The sequence below is a fragment of the Vidua macroura genome, chromosome 17, assembly GCF_024509145.1.
Source record: "Vidua macroura isolate BioBank_ID:100142 chromosome 17, ASM2450914v1, whole genome shotgun sequence".
Taxonomy (NCBI): Eukaryota; Metazoa; Chordata; class Aves; order Passeriformes; family Viduidae; genus Vidua; species Vidua macroura.
The window spans coordinates 12,110,231-12,132,232 of record NC_071587.1 but is presented as its reverse complement, the minus strand read 5'-3'; the positions used below and the strand labels follow the sequence as shown (position 1 = coordinate 12,132,232).

General features: G+C 38.9%; 2 protein-coding genes across 7 annotated transcripts in view; one reads left to right on the top strand and one right to left on the bottom strand.

Moving 5' to 3' along the window:
- PMEPA1 (prostate transmembrane protein, androgen induced 1) overlaps nucleotides 1-16,050 on the bottom strand; it is a 272,991-nt gene extending 256,941 nt beyond the window's left edge. For all 6 annotated transcript variants that reach the window (XR_008439739.1, XR_008439738.1, XR_008439737.1 and 3 more), the window contains exon 1: nucleotides 15,975-16,050. The gene's annotated coding sequence lies outside the window, so the exon portion shown is untranslated. The remainder of the gene's footprint in view (nucleotides 1-15,974) is intronic.
- A 162-nt stretch (nucleotides 16,051-16,212) lies between these two features.
- C17H20orf85 (chromosome 17 C20orf85 homolog) lies at nucleotides 16,213-20,038 on the top strand. Its single transcript, XM_053992572.1, has 4 exons — nucleotides 16,213-16,347; nucleotides 16,910-16,991; nucleotides 17,710-17,808; nucleotides 19,650-20,038. The coding sequence occupies exons 1-4, from the start codon at nucleotides 16,310-16,312 to the stop codon at nucleotides 19,779-19,781; spliced, it is 351 nt and encodes a 116-aa protein (XP_053848547.1). The 5' UTR covers nucleotides 16,213-16,309; the 3' UTR covers nucleotides 19,782-20,038.
- Nucleotides 20,039-22,002: the final 1,964 nt, after the last annotated feature.

The following is a 22,002-nucleotide window of genomic DNA, read 5'->3' as shown; positions in this document are numbered from 1 at the left end:
GTGTGCATTTTCAAGCCATTAAGCAAAAGTTAGGACTTCCTAAGAATAAATACATTCTTTAACAAAATTGGACCACATTTTATCCTCAGAGGAAGCCAAATGGACTCTTGCTGGTCTTGTGAAAGAAGGACAATGCGATTCCCAGACCATGATAAGAAAAAAGGTGCTATGACAAAAAATTTTCTACTTAAATCCTCTCTAACACTGTTCAGAAGGAAGAGTCACCAATAGCCTACAAACCCCAAGTTCTTCCCCAAATACCACCATGACTGCAAATTTATATCAGGCTACTGTTAGAACTATTTTTTAGTTATTGATAGGGAAAAAGAATCAGCCCTTTCAGTAAAGTTCCCTGACTGTTGGCCAATTCTCTTTCTAACATATGCATCTTTTATCCTAAAGCACACATATGTACTAGAGAATTTGGCTGCCTGGTGTGAATGAGTAGAACATTCAACAAGAGAAGGAGCTCCATAAAGATACAAGAGACGTGTAGTTGCATGTTCGTATTTAATGAGAAGATGAATATTATCTCAATTGACAAGACACTAATAGTGGTAGTGACTATTCTGTGAGCCATTTCCTCTCTAAAGAGAATCAAAGAACTCCCATTGCTAAATACTCCCTAGGAAAAAAAAAATCATTTCTCTGGGACCGAGTCCTACTTCTACCCTCACCTTGCTGGGAAACACTGCAAAATCATTTAAAAATTTAGTTTAAAATACAAGGAAAGTCTACTGGCTTTGGAAACATTTATAGTTTATCTCACAGAGCTTGAAATGTTTATATAGACTGTACCTTATTTCCTAGCATGAATGTCATTTGATTCTTTGAAAGCCTTTAAGATGTATCATGGCAGTTGTTGCTTTTAAAGGTAGCATTTCAATTAGTCTAATGATGGTTTCCTAGGAGAACTGAAGATCCACTTAAAAACACTGCACAGATCAGAAAAGCAAACGTGTGCATGTAGACATGCTTATGTCTGTCTTCATCAGATAGTCAGAACAGAGTTATTACTTGCCTGTGGACCTCTCTCTTCTTAATTTAGCCTTCACATTTCACTCTAGTTTCTATACTGACCTTTATTTCTTAGTGACAGTTGAACTATGCCTGAAAGCAAAATTTAAGAGCCGTCATTGTCCACATTGCCCACGAAAATCCTTAGGGATCTTTCACAATAGCTGCACCACAGCTGCACAAATTGATAATTCAAGAGATATTCCACTTGGCATGGAACTGATAGTTGCATCAGATAATATTACTAATGCCATTTTATTTGTCCAGCCTTGAGGTGAGATGTGGAAGAGCAGAGTGTTAACAAAACCCCAGCAGCAGCTTATTCCAGCAGCACAGCTGTTCCACAGGATAACAGAAAAGCGTGGCCCTGCTGAACCCAGCCCAGCCCAGAAGCAGCCACACAGGCAAAGGGCTCACAGGAACAAAGCACAGTTCTTTCCAGAACTACATCAATGTCTCCCTGGGAAGTCTTGAGGGGCATTTAAAATCAGTCTCTCACCACTGCTGGTTTTGAAGCTACAGAACAAGATGTGAGGAGTCAAAGAGAAGCCTCTAAGTTCAGCTCCTCCCAAGAGCCAGCTGAGGGCTCATCATGCATGAAATGCCATCCTATTCCTTTTGGGAGCACTGCTTTCTGCAGCTCGTAAGAAAAGTTTATACAATCAATTGAGGAGGGGGCACTCAAAAAGCATCAGCAGCTGCAAAATCAAGTCTTTAACAAACTGAAGAAAAGCTTCAAGACAGTGCTGATGCCAGGTGGCATTACCCTGCAGTGAGATCTGGGCATAAAAATAAGATACATGCTGTTCTCATCAATGAAGCGCACCAAGCTTGTATTTAGTAAAAATTGCAAATTTGTTTGAACAGCCCAGGAGAGATTAATCAAAGACTGATTTGTTGCAATCTGCCATTCCCTCACTTGTCTTACATATCTGGCTTTGAAGCTGGAGAGCGACTTTGAGTCTCTGAAGTTATTTTCCATTTTCTGACATAACACCACCAGCTGTTGCTGCCTTCTGGGATGAGACAGCCCAGGTAAAATTCACCCATATGGAGAGAGCTGGCTAAAAGGAGCCTCCACTGCAGTTACACACTCATTCAAGTGCACACAGACACATTCTGCAGGGTATTCTACTCTAGGCTAAATTTCATTTAAGCTCTTTCTGAATCTGAAAACCTTAAACAAAACAGTGAGATTTTCTTAAGGTCTTCCATGTATGCCAAAGTCATCATGCTTAGGATGCTCAGGTTAAAATGTTTCAATAAAGCAACATTTGGTTATTTTACTCAATATGGTTTTAGGACCTGATTTGAATTTGCAAATTGAATTTGCTCCATCACCACAAAGCAGATTTCATAGAAGTGAGAAGTTTGTTCTTACTGTTTTCCATTCTTCTCATGCTTATTATTTGCAGCATCCTGAGAACTGAACAAATTGTGCATCATCAGAAAATTTCCACTTTGCAGAACAGCTTTTCTGCCCTCCTCAAGGAAAACTAATGTGAAAATGTAGTTTCCTCCAACTTTTTCCTGTGCAGAAAAGTTAAATGTGAGCCTCCACACCAAAATGTGATGAGTAGGAACAGAATAAATGGGTCAGGTTTCAAGAGATGTCTAGCTGCAGTGATATTTGAAGCTCAGGAATGTAACCTGGCAGACAAGCTGTCATGGGAAAAACACAGAAGATCTCAGCATATTAAGTAAAAGTCTTACCACAAAACCCTGCAGCCTTCCCTTGCCTCACCTGCAGCTAACGAAACAGTGAGTTATAACTAAACTCAGCAGTTTCATGAGTGTAATTAAACCTCTAAATTATGTGACAAACTCAGAGTAAAAAGACTTATTCTGCAGAGCTTTGTGAAAGTATGTGACATAAGCAAATTTAAAGTCCTTATGGGTTTGTGCCAAGTCTAAAATTCATGTACACAAGCCCTTCATGCAGAATCAGATGAAAACTTCGCTTCTCCACTTGTACTTTACTCTGAGCATGGGTCCACTAGAAGCTACAAATGATAGTAAAATTAGGGGGGGATGAGGAAAGTGACAAAAAAGGAATGAATTTATATAACACAGAAACTGAAGACAACATTTGCATGAGCTCCTGCAAAGCCCAAATAACAAACGTCACAGGTCAACAGTCAGCATGTGCTGAGAAACACAAAGTATTAATGACACTATGACAAAGCTCATACATTACAGCTCAGGAACAGGGCTCCTACTGCTTATGTTTATATTTGATTTTTAAAAAGTAAGAGCATGCACCACAGATGTTGGGATTTCTGCAGCTCTGATTTGACTTGGAAAGCCATGCTACAAACTGCTAAGTGAATTCCCCAAGAGTGACTGTCCCGCAGAGACTTTTTCATCTTTCAAGACCTATCACACTTCATGGGATTACACTGTGCAATGTAGCAACGTGATGTGTCTGAATACAAATCACTGCCTTCCTGCTGAACATGTAAAGAAATAAAAAACAGACCTTGCCTTCCTTTTTCTTTGGTACATATTCTGAGAGAAAATTGTAAGACAGCATCTGAAGTCAAAGGAGTGACAAACCAAACTTCTCTGCCAGCATCCAAATCACCAAGGATACAAATGTTTCATTTGTCTCTCTGTTCAAACAAGGTGGGCTGTTTTCATTTATTAATGCCAGCATAGATATCCTTCCCTGCAACACTCACACGGCTCATCAGATGCATGCTCCACTTCAAAAACTCTCTTCTGATGTTTAATACTGATGTCTTTGCAGACAGCTCTCATTGCCTCAATTAGGAAAGGAACAACAAAGCATCTCTCAAATTACAGTATAAGGAGTCTTAATGTATATTAAAGGTAGTCTTGTGTAATGAGCCAGTGTAAATGTAAACTGAGTCCCTGGAATAGCAGAAAACAGCAGACCAAAAGGAGAGTGTATAGAACTGGAGACAATTACAGGAATTAGCATCATTGTCCCATGCCAGTGTGCCCAGGGGAAGCAAAGTTGGAAAGCTGTGCAATCAATGTGCTCTAAGCACTACAACCTCCAGTACTTCAGCTGCACAAAAAAAGAGCTCAGCTATCTCTGAAAAATGAATGCCATCTTGCCTCAGATCTGTTACTCTTGAATACTTAACTCGTGATTTATATCTTGCCCTTGATTACCATCTTCTTGACAGCAGTGGACAACTCCCTGCTCTTCTATTAAAACTAAAAAACAACCATGTTTCAGCTGAATAAACCTTCCTCCAACTACTATAGTTGCAGATGAGAGGACAAGCCTCTTTGAGTCCAGATAATCTTCCAAACTACAAATATTAACAAAATTTCAATATATCATATTCTTCCTTCAGTCCACAATACCCTTGCAAGCAATCACTTACTCCCTATAGGATTACACCAAGCAACTCTATGTGGATATGAAGCCAAACCTCTAATCTCTGCTCTCCCTCCAAGCCTCGCTTTGAAAGGTCATCAGCCTAAAATTTATTATATGGCTTCATCCCAGCCTCTTATGAAAGCTTAATCTCTTAGCTGAGCTGCTTGGCTTCCCCCCCTCTACTCAGTTTTTTCTGTTTCAAACAAGGACAAGTAAATAACTTGATTTATGCCCACAAAAAGTCACCCAAGAGGCTTCTTATTGTCATTATGGGGATAAGCAACCAGTGTTTAGGGTCTAGATGTAACTGGACTGCAGTTCCTGACTGCTTCACAAGAAAATACAACTAAGACTACCTTTTCAAAAAGCACTGTACAGTCAAACTGACTTTATTTTCTCTGGCCCGGTTTCTAAAGGCCACAACCAGCCTTTAGGAACACCAGTAATTATGCCAGTGATTTATTTTACACAGTGGGAACAGGATTAAAGGCACTCAAACAAAATTACAAAAACAACTACACAGAGAAAGTCTTTAAATTCTGATTTTTTATACCAATCACTGCTTTAAAATCCCACCACTCTTCACCATCTGATACCACATAGAACATTAAGATTCTGTTACTATTACTGTGCTGAAGTATTTTCTTCCGAGGAAAAAGATACTGGTTGCAGAGACAATTTTTGGAAAAACCCCAAATCAGGAGGAGCAAAACATGCCACTTCCACGATCATCTATGATACTTTTCCAGCCCTATGACCTTCATTAAAAAATTTCCTACCCAGTCAAGTGATTAAAGTGATGAAAGGCCATTTAGCACTTTCTAGTCCTTAAAGGCATTCAGTCACACTTTGTGCTGCAGAGAGTGTTTGTCTTCTCTCAGTGTTTACCACCACGGAGATGGCAACCAGCAGTGTCATGATGGAAGAGTTGTTCATTTCTCTTACATCAGTTACACTTTAGTACTAAAAGCTTCTATTGGCTGACTCTCTTTTGCTACATGATCACAGTGAAAGAGAAATCTTAATCAAATTAATCAGGAAAGACTTCACGGATTGGGTCAGCCTGACACTCTTATCTTCCACTTGGTACCATGTCTGAGATGCCTTAGGGCATTTCCAGTCACAGTACCTGCGCTTTGATACCTTTTTTACAAATATTGATGCAAAACTAAGTTTATCTTGCATTGGTGTTAATTTTCAAAGTTATTCCCAAGAATAGTTTATTACTACAATTATCATGCTATTTAAAAGAAAACCTCATTTCTTATCACAGAAAAATCACGAGTGTTTTCCAAATCACCTCGTTCACTCTGCCAAATTGGACAGCAAAACTATAAAAAATAATCTTAGAACCAGAGTAAGCTCTGAGCTTACCTGGCTGCTGGAATAGGGAACTCCCAACATTGTGAGGGCTGGGAAATTGAAGGCCTGGTTTACTTGTTATTGATTATTACTGTTATACAGTAACACCCAAATGTCCCCTCACAATTCCTCATGTCTTAGATTTCACAAAACAGAGATCAACACAGAGTTCCTGTCCTGAATGCCTAAGAAGGTATCAGCTAAATGACAGAAGTAAGGAAATATTTCTATACCCTCTCTCTAGAACAGAAATGAAACCTTAAATAAATTAACCAGAATAACACAGCAATTATTCTAAGCTCCAAGGAGATCTCAGGTGCCCCGAGGTTGATCCATGGGATCCAGACCCATAATCTAGGTGCAAGACAGCTCTTCCACTCAAAACACAATTCAGTCATTATTTCCAGGTAAACTTAGATGGCAAACAGAGCACTTTTCTCTCTGGACATGTCCTTCCTAGATTACAGAGAACTTCAGTTTTCAATACTAAATGAAGCCTAATTCTATCAGGAATTTGAAACTGGGGACAGGAAGAAAATTCACCTAGAACAATTTTCTTCTTGATCTTTCTTCTTTCAAGAATTTTATTACTTTTAATATTTTAATTGTTGAATCACAGATTACTTTAAAGCTGATGTAACTACATTTTTTAAATCCTGTCACTGTAGACTATATGTGAGGCATAAACTTATTCACTTTAAAGTTGGCTTGGCCAAGCCATCATTCTAATTGGTTTGTGAAAAAAAAAAAGGTTTATAAGATCACGGAAGCTGGTAGTTACATGTGCATACTGACTAACCTTTTCTTTTTCCACACAAATTGTTCTATTCCTTGGGAAAAAAAAAATAATCAACAGATTACTGGGAAAAAAAAAATCTAAATCCATGCTTGAGTACAAACAGTTTCCTAACAACAACCACCACCAACATATGCGCACATACTCTGAGACAAAATTGTGATGTCCCAAAAGTTTCTTAAAATTGGCAACACAGCCTCTCCTTATCCAGGACACACTTATAAATTCCAAACCAGATAACTTAGAGGCAGCACCTGTGTTCTAAGCAGTTTTTCATTTCATCTTTCTTAGACCAGACACTAAATTTATATGATCTACATTCAGCGTGCATGATGTGTTTAATGTTTTTATATAAGAACATCCTTCCAATAATGGAGAAATTCTTTTCTCTGAAAGATGGAATTCATCTCAGTTACATAGTACAGAGCTACAGTTGAATGAATATAGTACCCTACCTACCAGTGTCCAAAATAAAATAAGGAATTAAAAGCTAATAAAAATTCCTGAACTTGCAACAGCCTTACAACTTGGAATTTGTTGGAGAGGCAAAATGTACATGACATTCCAAAGATTCCTAAAATAATCACCCATAATTAACAGTGCTGTGACAAGCACACAAGGAAGAAACAATCAGTGGGATACAAACAGCACCATGTTCATTCATAACAGGGTTCCATGTGTTGAGAGAACATTTGGGCTTGAAATGAAGGCTCACAGTGGATGTATTCTCACATACAGCAAAGCATATAGAAAAAAACTCTGGAATAATCCAGTTTCTTAACTGGCTTGAATCCTGGAGAATATAAGTCGCTTCCATTGCTGCATTTCAAGGCAACTTCCCTTAACACATACTTCACCTTACAGTGTTCTAGAAGATTATCTTAAAATAAAACACAGAATTTTTAAAAGAAAAATAGCTACCATAAAATTTGTAAGGAAGGAAAGAACTCATACAGAGTAGGGCATTCCCATGTTTTCAGGTATTTGCATCCTTTTCTATTTGTTGGCTGATTTGAGCTGCAACATTAAACACTTTGGCAGAAGAGAACAGAGAAAACAGCACCTCTCTCATTATTGCTGCCACCCTATGGACCTGACCTCACAAGCATGAAGAATCTCACCCAGATGAAGTTCTGTCACTATAACCAATGACAAAGAAGCCACATCACTCTCACAAATTAAATTTGGCTGGAAGAGAAGCAAAGAAGAACAGAGTGCCAAGCATATTTTTGTTTTGCTAAATGAAAGGACGTTCTATCATTTCAGCTAGAACCCATATGTCACTCATACCAAGGGATATCAGTAACACATTTCCTTCTGAAGAAAGAACACAATGAACCAATTAATCAAACCTTAAAATGAGGATGAAAATTATTACAGCCATTTGTTAAAATACAAAAGGGCATTAAGAAAATAAACAGCAATATCTGCTATGGTTAATGCAGTGATATTTTCAGTATCCCAGGCTTGCAGAAAATTGGCACCTCCTTTCTGGGACTTGAGTGCTTCTGAATGCAGGACTTTCTTAGCACTCTCTCTGATTCACTAAAAATCAAGAAATAAATTCTGTCTCTACCTAACATGAATCAGGAGTAAGACTATTGAAATAAATGCGTGTGATTCTGCACTGGCTCAAGTCTTTTTCTAGAACTTTGTGAGGGTATTTTGAAACCCTCCTATTCGTGTACTTAGATGACAGGTAGCAGAAGCAATGTTGAGCCCACCTAACTATGACCTGAAGCTATGAATTTATGGCAGCCTAAACTATCATCAGGTGAAAGAGGCACCTCCAAAGGGTTGTGAATCCCATGATGGTTGATAGCCCAGAGCAAGTGTCTCTTCATTAGACACAAAAAACAGGCAAGGTAAGCCATACAAAATGTCACTACATGGAGAAGCAGCCTCAAATAATACGCTTACCTAATGTGTTTCAATAATTTAAGAGTCTCAAAGAGATCCATGACATCAAGACTGGAGTGCTACAGAGATGGAAGGAGATGAGAGAGATAAGACAATGCAGCTGTAGAACCACAAGCTCCACCTCCTTCCCCATTTCACCAGGAAGTGCAGGTGGGGTGTCTGCATGGACTTTCAATAGATTTTTCTGAAAACTCATAATGTGATAACATCAGCCAAGCAAATTTCACAGGCAGAGATACCATCCCTCATTTGACCAGTGAGTAAATCCTACTGTGGCATGTGTGGAATCAAAGATAAGTGAAGCACATCACTGCAGTCATTTCTCATATACAGCTCTATCACTAGACCTTGTCCTCCAGCAAAAAATAAAACTGAGACTCTGGAGCATTTGCAGAAGTTTTTCTGCCCTTTTCACTGTCATCTTAAATTTTTTCAATGACAGACAGAAAAGCTGTGCTAATTTCATTAACAATGAAATGCATTCCTCTTGAAATCTTTTTTCTCAGCAGTAGTAAAGTAAAACTGAAGTGAACCATAAAGCATGGTGCTGTTCAAGCAAGTCCTGGACAGTTCACAACCCAGAGCAGATAATTTCATTTTATCACAACACTTTTGTTGATAAACAGAATGAGAATGAATGACCCTTCCACAAGCAAGAGCACTTATCCCTAGTGTTAGTGCCAGCAGCTGGGCAGCTCACAGGAGTACTGGCCTGGCCTTTGGACAAGACTTTCCTCAGAAGGGAGACTTTCTTACAGAGACATCATTTACTTCGCTCCTGTGAACTGGTGAGGCATTTCAGACTCACAGAATGGGTCAGGTAGGAAGGACCACACTGGGTCATCTGCAGTGTCATCCCAGAGCTCAGGGCAAATAACCAAGAGACTTCAGGATTTTAGCATTGGTTTCAGCAGAAAATCCAGATGAGTGCTAAGGAGTCCAGTCCAAAAGAAATTCAAATTAAAGCCCTCATTCCAAACAGTCCAGCATATGCATTGCCTTATTGAATGAACAGTACAAGTGACTAAATGAGATTGCTAAATCTAAAGTTATACATGAGCAGAACCTTTGCAAGAACTAACCCCCAAAAAACCTAAAATTATCAAACTGGAAAAGCAACACTCAATTTCAATTACACAGGACAAAGCACTGGTGGCTATTGATCACCTTATTTAAATGATGTTTATTTAAAGCCATTAATTAATAGAACCCTGAGATCACACAAAATGTTGTCGGGGTAGAATTTCTGTTTCCACACCATAAACACATGAAATTCAAAGTGAAAGGCTTAAAAGCTTAATGCAGTAAAGACAGAAAATATTAAACTTTTCAAATCCTCATTTCTCTGGCCTTTTGCTCACCCCAGTCTCCTATCACTTTTTTTTTTTTTTTTTCCTTAAAAGACATTATGTGTTAGGAGAGCAAAGCAGCCTGGGGAGGTGATATTTTACCATTGTCTGTGCCATTAATGCAGTTAAAAAATCCTCAGACTGGAAAAATCAGACAGATGCATCTTCCAGGTTCACATGTGCCAACTCCATCTGTTAAATCATTAAAACACAGGCTTGGCAGATTCTGGAGAAAAACACATTTGTTTTCACTATAAAGAGGAAGAGTAAACTTTCTTTCTGTTCTTACAACTCCCCCTTCCCCCACAATTACTTTACTGTGAAAGTCTGCATGAGTGGGTACTATTTAAGATGCCACTGAAAGAGGTTTTGATTGAATTGGGATGTGTATGTGTCAAATTATATGTCATAATCCAGGTTAGTCAAAGCACTATTAAACCAAGGTCTATAGATACATTAAGGTATTTTATCTTTTACTATTTATTGCATATATCATGTTACACCACCTACTTAAGCACTGATTTTCCTTACAGCAATGAACATTTCAGGTTCATTTTAAAGGCACCGTTTACATAAGGAGCAGCAAATCTGATCAAAGAAAGCTACCAAACCTTGAATGAAGAAGTTAATAACAATAAACCTTTTTTCCAAATCTATAGTGAAAAAAATATTTTCTACCTTCAGGATAAAGAAAAGCAACAAGATCCTCACCTGAATTTAATACTAACAGCCTATATTTTACCAGTACCAATACTACTGTTACTGGGAAAATAGATTTATGCTTTTTCCTACTACAGCACTGTACAACCATTTTCACTGTGGCAACATTACCTATAGTGCATACATCAAAAAACTGAGCATTTTGACTGCAACTAAGTATAAAATAGGACGAACCTAGACATGAGCATGACAGTGTGAATAATTTAAATCCCAAGACCACCCATTGCTGCTATTAAAACAACAGATTACTGCTGAATGCATTTCTTTCTCTTTGTATTCTACAACAGAATGGAATTTCATTCTCCAGGCTTGTTACTTTATGTAAAATGTATCCCATTTAAAGCAAATGTTTGGAAATTTTGTCTTGCTTGTGTTTGCTTAGTTTTGCAGCTATTTTCTACCATCATCTAAACAGAGTTTTTCTCTGTACTGTTCTTAATGGCAGAGTAGAGAAATTAAAAGCTATTGGAGATGCAGATATCTACCTTTGCAAAATAAATACATTTTCATAGAGGATATTCCATTGCAGTATCCTGAAGTTTCACTGAGTCATCATCCCAGCCATTCTGTGCATGAGGACTCATAAAATAGACTGGAAACCAAGATCCCACTTTGTGTTATGTAACTGCAACCTTTCCTTCTGTCAAAGTACCCACTAAGGGGCTGCAGGACCTGCTTCTTTCCCAAGAAGAGGTTGAAACATTCCTTTGACTGTAACTGGAAATTCTCCTGCTTTTGGTCATGGGTGACCTGCACCCTCATGTTTCACCCGCCTCCTCTTCCAAACAACTTCTGAAAAACCTGATGGGACTTATCCCAACCAGCTCTCTCTGCACAGAACTGATGGTGCACTCTGTACTCCACTCCCAACTATGCTTTGAATTATGCAGTCCTAGAAGTGTTCTTAGAACCTGGGAAAATTGCAGAACCATTGCTTTGAGTCATCCAACACTTTCCCAAATGTCCTCTTTCACATTACCCACACACGACTCCCATATAGCTGAGGTCTCTCCAGGGAACTGGCTACAGCTTCTCCACTGCAGCTCAACCTCAGTTCAGATTAAGTGGAACAGAAAAATTTTCCTCCAATATTGAGCAACATGATATTTACAATCTCATCATTTTTATAGCACCAGCATAATTTCAGAGCTGTTCTCAGGCCAGACCAAGCAAGCAGAATACAACATGAGTGCACCAAAGAGAAAAAAGAAAACACAGGCATATCACAGAACAAAAAACAGAAAGGGTACTTAAAGCATTTTCCAACAAAAACTGTTATTCTAAGTACATACTTTCTTTCTAGCAAGTATTTTAATTTATATGCTCAGAGAATGCAGAGGAAAATGTATCCAAAAGAGACAATAACTTCATCATGTGATGGCTACAAATAGAGAAATTTGAACTTATAACAAATACACTCTTAAATTAGAATACAATTAGATGCTGATATCCCATTATTGCTGGCAATCACCCTCAAGGGAAGCAAAATTGCATGAGACTAACAGACATTCACTTGTTTTAAAATTTACAGGAGGCTCAAGAAAGTTTCACATGCATTTTACCTCAGAAACAATGTGCTACTTATTCTTCCTAGCAATGATTTTTTATATAGCATTTTGGGAGCAAAATGTAATTTTCAACAATAACATATTTTCTGACATTCTCTAAGGAAAAATTACTGGTTTCTTCCCTCTAAAAGGATTTCGATGGAACAACATCTGTGTTGAGATTATTGTGAATATGTTAAACTGACAGCAAGTCTCTAAGGGGCACTGCTCATTAATGTTCTGTGCATAAAATTAAAACATGAAATATATTTTCCAATCCTTTTTGAAACATTTAAGCAATTCTCATGCAAAGAAACTATTGTGCAGCAATAATATATTTGCAGAGTAGGCTATGAAAGCTATTAAAATGTCCCAGACCCCCTGCCTTTCAGGCAAAAGGAAAAAAGGAGACGCTTTCTGATTTGAAGCATGAGCTGTACTGAAACAAAAAAATACTTTCAAAGACCATGAAGAGTTTGATTTCAATTTATACAATGCAATAAAATTTAAAATTGTGTCTTTCTCCTTCATCTTGAATTCATATGGTGCCTAGGTAGTTCTCATACCAGCAGGAGAGTTCTGTTAAGTGTTGCACATGGGCATTTACAAGAAATTTCTCCAGTGGCTACAAGTGGTGGCCGTATTCTTTGAAACTGCATCAGGACAGCATTTGCCAGCTCTCTGCAACCAGAACTGGGGAGCTGTGCTCTGAGACAATGCTGGGAACTCAGGGGTTTTAATGGAAACACCTTCTCCACTTGGAAAGTGACAAAGGTCTCCATGTCCATAGAACAAATAATTTTGTTTGGAGGGCATGTATACTTCTTCCACCCAGAACAGAAATATAAGCATATCCATCAGGTTTACTGTAAAGCAGTCTCTCATGTAAATCTTTAGTTTGAATAAAAAGGAATGAATCTGCTCAAAACCAAATAAAATTCCAGGAATTATTGAATTTTTCAAGCACAGAAATCTGCATAAAACTGTAGCTTTAAGTGCCATTTTATGGATAAAAAAAGGAATATATTATCATTGGGAAAACAAACATGCCCTCACGGTTTCAAAAGCCACTGGATAATTACAGCCACAGTAAGATGAGAGTTCTAAATTTTGCCATAACATATAATGATTCTAACCAGGCTGTTGGATTACGTTCATAAATGGAAATTCAGGAACTCCAATTAACATGTTCTTGATGTGATAGACTTTAGCAGGGCTTTTTTACATGAAACCAGACTGTGTCAATGGGATTTCATTACTTAAATCACAGTAATCATAACAAGGCAGTCTCAGGCTGCCTACATCTGAAATATTATGTAAAAACATTACAAAAAGACACCGAAGTTATGCTCAAATACTCCTCTTCTAGACTTCCACACCCCACATTGTAAACTGTGGAGCAGCAAACCCAAAACTGCCAGTACTAACTAATATGTTTTTGTAAACATCTTCAATGTAAAAGCCTAAGCACAGATACACATGGATCTATAAATGGTCTATAAACACCTCAGCAGAGAGCTTCACTTTAAGGGGTTCTGACATTGCTGACGTGGAGGGGAAGACACAAGATTGGTGCAGCTGAAAGAATGTAACGAAGCTGCTCTTCAAATGTTAGATGTGAAGATGGCACTTCTGGGTGTGAGGTGCAGGCCTTGAGAAACTCAGAGAACACACACTGGTGCACCCCACTGCAAGTTTCCCCAGGGACATCTTCACTCCCCCCTCCTCTGCTGTTATCTGCCATCAGTGGAGGGCATTTGCTCCACTTTTCCAGCCCAACAGCCCAGGCAGAGCGCTGCCAGCTGCCCCCACAGAGCTGCCAGACACCCAAAGCACCGCAGGAACGTTTGGGATTTACTGGGCACACACGGGACTTGAACACGACAAAGTTCCATTTTGTGAAATACAAAGTTGTGTTCCGTGTCAGGTAAATAAAGGCAAGCTGTGTAGTTGTAATTGTGAAATGTGTGGAACACGGCCATGGGACAGTTTAAAGATGAGTTCTAATAAAGGAAAGCATGGTAGAAGGCTTTTGAACCAGTCTTTTGTTAGCAAATAACAATTATAAGTCTTAAGCTGTTTTTGCAAGAACTTTTGACTTATGACTTTAGAATGTTGCTGAGTACTAAGGATTTTAAACTGTAGCCTTAGAATGTATAAAGGATTTAAACAGAAAGAGAAGGGACCCTATCCCAAGCTCCTGGAGAAGGAAGATGGACATCAAGGTTGCTGATTAATGATTTCGAAAGGGGAAGCTGGACATCACTACCATAGATTAATGATCCCAGAAAATAGAAGCTGGACCCCACCATCTGGACACACATCCTGGGATGTGAACAATAGAGTGTAGAAATTGGAAAGGAACCAAACATCAGCATCATAGATTTATGATCCGAAAGTATAGAATTGTGACATTGAAAGGCAGAAATGGAAACCGCCGAAAGCTCGCGTAAAAATGGGAAACTACTGGGGGAAGCTTATGAATATGCATGAATATGACCAATAAACACCAGCAAGCCCAACAATCAGTGTGCAGTTGGAGGGGAAAACCCCCACCACTGTAGCCAGCGCTGTCTTTGCTCATACGCTACCATATTAATTAATAAATTGAATTGCTGCGTGATATATTGGCTGAGTCAAGCGTCTCGTTTCTAACAATTTCCACAGTGCTAGTGTAAGAAGTTTGGTCTCTCTTGACAAATGCTGGTGCACTTTATGCCCTGACACAGTAAACTACAGATCTGATTGTTTCATTAGCAAATTATCTTTTTCAAGGAAAGCATCAAAGCAATAAGAAAACTCCTGAGATAAATGTGACAAAGCAGCAGGAGTTAATTAAGTAGGACAATGAGTAAGCATTTATGGGTGTGATAGGAGACCCAGCTGATTTAATTGCAAGCCTAATTATCAATTAGAGAATCAAGAAATGATGTGTGAGTGAAATATTTGTTGATACTTTAATGATTTTTCAGAGACCCAGAAGAACAGTATTCATTGCTATTTTAGAACTACAGAAGGCATTTTTCTTCTCCTCTTACTCCGAGGTTCTTAGTATTTCTAAAACAACTAATAAATGTATATAGTCTTCTTGTATTCAAATATTTAAGTGCTTTAGGTACTTCGGAATTTTTTTAAGAAGTCTAGTAATTAAACATTCAAACACACTGCCTCTAAACCACTCAGCTGAAGTCAAAACCTTTCTGCATTTATTTTCTAATAAGGAAAATAAGTGCCCAGTAGTGTGAGAGTCCCATTAACTATTTCCAGGGTGTTTACACAAGTCAATTTCCAGACAACACAAAAGAGGTCAGGGAACCATTTAAACCCACGAGGGCAAAGAGCCAGTTGGCTCCAGTCATTGTTGAAATAATTTATTCAGCAAATGCAAGAAAATAAAATTACCAAAAAAATTAATATATTGGAACACAATGAACCCTTTACAAGCTGTAAATATATTCTGGGTTCTCACATAGAAGCCATAAAGTATGTTGAGATTTTTCTCAGAACTGCTGTCATAGGCATGTATCTTGTACATTTATCAGAAAAAGAGATCAGACACACACTCTATCACAGGACTGGTGTTGTTTCCTGATTAAATTATCAAAAAAAATTTTTTTGGTGTGTAGCAAGAGGAACTCAGAACAGGACAGCAGGTTAAAAAGAACCTTTCAACCACCTTAACCCAAATGTGTTTTCCTTTAATTTAAAGACACACAAAAAAAAAAACTATCGACCACTTCCCCAGGCCTCCTGAGGAGCCTCAAGAGAGCAAGGAGTGGGAATGTTTGGCTTTTGTTTCCCGGAGAAATGGCTGTGGTGCTTCCAAAACACCAGAGAAGGCAAACCTTCCCTTCCAAGGCCCTGTGGGCACCTCCCGCCGTTAATTTATTGCGCGCCCCTCTCATTACATTGGGCCCGCCCCTCCGCCATCTTGCACCGCCCACACGAGCCCCGCCCACCGGGGCTGCCCCCGCGGCCGTCTCGCGCCCGCCTGAGCAGCGAGCGGGAATTATTTTGCTTTTTTTTTTTTTTCTTTCCCCCTGAGACATGGCTGCGGTGCCACCGGAGAGCGCCCAAAGGACGAGACGAGGGGGTCCTTCCCCTCGGAGAGTGTGCGGGCACTGCCCAGCGTGTCGCTGAACACCTTCCCGCCATCGCCGCCGTTGCCCCGCAACGCCCGAGCGGCCGCGGCGGATCCCGGGCCCCGGCGGGGCTGAGGCGGCGCGGCCCCGGCCCCGGCCCGATGGAGCCCACCGACTTCATAGCGAGGGACAACTACTGGTAACGGCCCGGCAGCCGCGGCTGCTCTGCTGCTGCTGCCGCCCACCTTCCCCTCCGCACCTTCAGCTCCGCGCTGAAGGAGTTCTGTGTTTAAAGAGCGTGTGCGCTGGGTGAAGCGTGCCTTGGGGAAAAAAGTCAGGGATTTTAGAGCTGGCTCCAGTGCACCCCTCCTTCCCCGCCGGGTGTGGGGTCGGGGCATCTCGTCAGTCAACACAGTATGAAAAGTATATATGAAATATATGAAAGTATATATGAAAGGACATTGGTGCTTACTTTTCAACCTCCGCTTCTTAACATAATTTAAAAGCGTGTACATGTGTAAAAACAGTGTTTACATGCAGTGTTCATCGTTCACATGCAGTGCTTTAAACCTCCGGAAAGTATTTTCCCATTAGCTCTGAGTCAGATAATGATAATTTGTACATAAACTTGCTGTTTGGGGATGGAAGTTTAAAGATTCCAGCTAAAGTGCTGTGCTTTGTGACATCAGAGTCATGGCATGTTGGGTTTTTTTTTAATTAAAGTTTTCAAAGTAATCTGAAATATTTTGTGTTGGTTTCAGGAAGAAGCATGTTGAAAGGGAAAGAGATGCTGCAAAGAGATGGGCTGAAAAATGGGGATTTTTGAAAACACCTCTTAAAGAGGTAAAATTGAATTACATATAATATGGCTTATAAGCAACACATGAAATTTACTTGTGCACAAATTTATCTGGACACGAAACTATGAGAGCACAGAAGACTAGAAGTGTACTGAATATGCTTTACTACGCAGGCATCCAAGGTAGCAACTGCACTACTTTTGAAATGGTTCAAATATTCAGTTTTCTTCTGGATAAAATACATCAGGTGGTAATTTATATGCTGTGCATATTCTGATCTATTTCTCTTGAGAAGCATGACTCCTAATAGTGCTAACAAGTACTAGATGCACACTGACAGGAAAATATTTCCCCTTTGTCTCTCCATATGGTATTTTAAAAATCTAGGGGAAAAGGTTCCAGCTAATTAAATTGTCAGTGGGGGAATCTACAACAAATGAAAATATTTGGAGTGATGTCTCTTCTCAGTGATGTTTAGATATTAGAATACAGTAGCACATGATGTTACATTTGGAACCACAGTATTTCCTTGCTAAAGAACAGGATTGATGCAGCCCCTGCATAGCTATAACTGGAGTTTGCATGTCTTCTGAAACAAAAAAAATCCAGTAATTTCCAAAGCACTGAAATAAGTAATCCTGCTTGAGGTGGAAAGAACAGGAAGTTCATATGCAACAATGAGGGGAATGGTGTGGATATCACATATTACAGTGTATTTCCAAAGATAAAGAGTCCAGTTTTTAACTATGTTTTGGTTTTAGTTGCTTGGAGATGAAAAGAAAGAATCTGCAAAGCCCAAGCTACAGCTTCCAGATCACCTGCAGGTTCGACCTGTGACACCTGTGGAAAAATACATTAAGGTTAGAAAATTAGATTTTAAAATTGCGGTACAGCAACATCTGTTTTAAGAAACCACGCAAGCTCTGAAAACCAGTTGTCTTACAGAGGGGGGTCTTTAACTAAAGGTCAAAGTAAACTGCATTTGAAAGCCAAACTATGGTTTAAAAGCATTTGTTTTAAGACAAGGAATTGCCCTTTGGATATGGTTGTAATTTTTCTACCCTTGTTTAAGAGTCTGCTTTTTGTCAGAGACAATACCACTGTCCTCTTCAGTACCACAAATTAATAAGAAGCCAGTTCTAATAAGCCAAGTCATAATTATTTTCTTTTATATGATTTATGTGTACATTCAGAGTCTTAAAGCTGTCAACCAGCTGGAGAGTAGAATGTGACTGATGGTTTAATTTATAAATACAGTGTGTCAGGATCACCAATGAATAGGGTGAGTCCACAAGCAGCTAAAACAGTGACACTGGGAGAGGAACTTACTCACAAAAGGGGAAGCAGAATATGCTAATGGAAAGGAAGGTTAGTCCAATAAAGGAGATTGGAAGTTCTTACTTGCTGAACTAGCTTTCTTTCAAAGGATTCCAAGGGTGGGGAGATAAGCTAAGGAAGTAGTAAAAGCTTTTATTGAGATTAAATTAAAATAAAAATTAAGAGCTAGTGCTGAGTAAAGTGCTATTTAAGAGCTAGTGCTAGTGCTGTGTTAAAGAAATGAAATGGCATAATTTCTGCCATTACTGCTACTTGTTCTTCAGTTTTGTCCCAAACCTGCAATCTCAGTCCAGTTGCAGCTCCTGTCGAGTCCCAGCCCTGTGAGGGTGTCGGTGCTTTAACAAACCCTGCAGTTATCAGCTGCTCCACAAGCGAGCAGAGCCTGGTGCACGTTGGAACAGAGCTTCCATTTCACCTCAGAACTGGGAGGAAGAGAAGGGTTAGCTGTGATTTAGGTCACCCTTTACATATTCAGAGTGAAGTTTCATACATCCTTTTCAGAACTGTCTTTCTGCACATTTACCTTGTGGTAACACTCAAATCTGTTCTCTCTAGGTTAGACTAATAAAAGCTTCAGCATAGTCCCCTCCCCCAGACCGAAAGTGGGACATGATTTCCTTCATTATCCTGCTCAGTGGGTGGCACTTTTGGCCATAAAAATTATCTTTTCTGAGGAACTGCTCCACCTAAATATCATAAACATTTTCTGATCTTGGCCAAAGAACAAAGTGAAGCAACTCTGGCAGGAGAACTGAAACATTGTTCTCTTGCTGTGTATTTCTCTGCTAAGTCCCCAGATGCTGAAATGATAGAACGTGCCCAATTGAGATGATTCAGCCAAAGTAAGCACAGCAGTCACTGAACAGAGTCTGTTGGCTTTTGTTTTGTTTCCTTTTTAGCTAGATTAGTTGCAGATTAACTTGCTGCTCACCCATCTTTTAAAGTAGAAGGATGGTAGAATGAGTAAATAGTTCTTGATGTAAAAGCCAGCTTGGTCAGTAATTTCTTTGGCATTTGGATTTAAAATTATTATTCCATAGCTGCATTGTTACCAAATATATTACAGCAAGGAGGAAACACTATTTCTCCTGTTAACAGAAGTTAATTAAAGATGATAATAATTATCTTTGGCTTGTGCTTTTTCTATACATAATAATAATAAAAAAAATTCTAATAATGTTAAGCAATTAAAGCCCTTAGTATTGAACCAAACTTGGGAAAAAAATCATTCCAACATACACTACTAAACAATTACTTGATTGTTGGTTTTAGAACACTACAGCACAAAAGACAACGTTGCATGATAGAAACTTCAACCAAAAACCTTTTCATCATTCAGTTTTACATGTTACTTTGATTTTAGGTGCTTCCATCTCCTCCAGTACCTAAAACTACCCAGGGCTTTATTGGCTGGAGATCAGGTGTTCCAGCACTGGCACTTGAACACGATTATCAAATCCAAAGCTGCAAAGGAGCTGTCTGTAGTATGAAGTGACCATGTGAGCCCTCTGAGTGACATTATGAAATAAAGAGGCACAAAGATCCATCTGCATTCCTAAGGAGGTATCCTGTAGTGGACTGTTGGACTATTGAGCATTTCTGCTATTTATGCAAAAATCCACAAGCATTTTGGGAAAGTGTGAACATTTTCATTTTACTTCATTGAATCCATGGCATCCAAGCTGCTAACTCTGCTTCAGAGCTTCTGCTTGTAACTTAGAAATAACAATGAATAAACTCAGATAAAGATCACAGAGCATGTACTATTTTTATTAGCACTAATAAGACTATAATTTAAAAATATTAATTGGAAATTGGAATGGCAATGCATTGTTTCTCCATGAGAACCTCTACTCATAAAATACACATAAAATGTGAGCCTTGCAGGTATTTTGTGCAGTTACACACATGAGTAGTTCCTAGTAAAGAAATAAAGTACACAAAGGCCACAGTGACACAGAGTCACTTTGAAAAATCAGTTTTGGTATCAAAACAGGGCTTTCCCATTAGTTGATGAGTATGCAAATGGGTTACAATGGATTGCTTCAGTTTTGTGTATACCAGTATTTGCACCAACCAGGGAAAGAGGCTCAGAGCCAGCAGGTGATTGCTCTGGGAGTTACTGGGGTAGCTCCCTCAGTGCCCTGAGTTCACTCTTGATCTTCATTGTGCACCTGAAGATTTGCCAGGGTTTCTGGAAACCAAGGAGGAAACTCACTGAGCTGCAGCAACTGTTTGCACGATGTAATTCTAACTGGCCAAGGTGTTCAAACCAGAAGGTTGTTTAAGCAAAAAAAGAACCTCCAAGAAATCAACACAGGCAGTTCCCTCTAACCCCTTATCACTTAGAGGGGAAAGGTTTTCCTCTTTAACCCTGCTGCAAGATCTCCTTTGTGTTCTGCAGCCATCAATATCTACTGCTTGAGTCAGCACTAAGTTCTTGGCGTTCACAGCAGTAAGGCAGCAGCCAGTGTTTGTTCTTCCCTTCTTCCCAAGAAATGACTCACAATGATCAACATCCCACCTTTTTTTTTTTTTTTTTAAATCCATTTCCAAATGCCCACAAAATAATAATATTTTACTTTTTTTCCATACTCTTTACAAATAATGGAGAAGTGAGTCATATCCTTTGGAAAGATTACCCCAGAAGGAGAACACATAGCAAAGTAACTTCAGACACTTCACTTAAAAACCAGAATAAAGAATAACTTGGAATCAGACTCTGGAAATTGAAGTTAAATGGTAGTTTAGCTACTAATCATAACCTGTGTACACTGTTCTTTGGACAACCAAGATAATTGTAAGAACAATATTTAAATTCAGTGTGCTTTCTTGTCATTGCCAGGTTTGTATCTCTTGTTTATTTTAATCATGTGGTATGTGGTTCTTCAGTTTATTTTAAGGTCATAAGATCTTATTCTTGTCTGATTTATATAAACAGGTATAATAATGATTGATATGCCATTTAGTAGCAATTAAATTACATTAATTTAGGCCAAATAAAAGGGGAATTTCACTGGCTTTTAAAGAGTTATATTAAAGAATCAAAGCACCAAATACCCACTGGATGTTTGTATGAAGTGAAATCCAAATCCTGATGAGCCATGTTTTGATTTTGAAAATCAAAATAAATTCTTTGTCCAGCATCTACAGTTGGACATTCCTGACTCTCATTCCAATGTCTGAATATTAACTCTATCCTGACATTAGGGGTTTTGTATTGTACATTCTGTCATTTAAGGTACCTTTACTTCAGGAGATACTTTGATAGACACTAATTTGGGATGTGCAAAGAATATAATCCAGTATTTCAAGCCATTTCTTTATCATAAATCTGTCAGTTGTTATTTGTCCCATGTATTCAGAGTTTTGGTGTTATGTGAAACTACAAACCTGACTATTTCTTTCCCAAAACTTCTAACACTTTACATGAAAAAAATTTGTAGAAGTTGTGGATTTGCAGCTGACAAAGGACTGCCCAGGCATCTGCCCCAGTTGTGAATCCTAAAGGTCATTACAGAATCATTGTATCACCTTGTTATGTTTGAAACCTGGCCTTTAATTTGTGGAAATTAACCTATTTATTTGAGCCAGGTTGGGTACATAAATGCCACTGCACACTAAAATATCACACGTCTCCAAGGTCAGGACAGCGTCAGTAAACTCTGCCTACACCAGAAAATGCTTCACAACAAAATTTAATCACTTCAAAAGTG

Coding starts and splice junctions, on each gene's coding strand:
- C17H20orf85 (XM_053992572.1), top strand. CDS start 16,310: ATGGAGCCCACCGACTTCATAGCGAGGGACAACTACTG. Junction 16,992..17,709: donor TGAAAACACCTCTTAAAGAG/GTAAAATTGAAT, acceptor TTTTGGTTTTAG/TTGCTTGGAGATGAAAAGAA. Junction 17,809..19,649: donor CTGTGGAAAAATACATTAAG/GTTAGAAAATTA, acceptor CTTTGATTTTAG/GTGCTTCCATCTCCTCCAGT.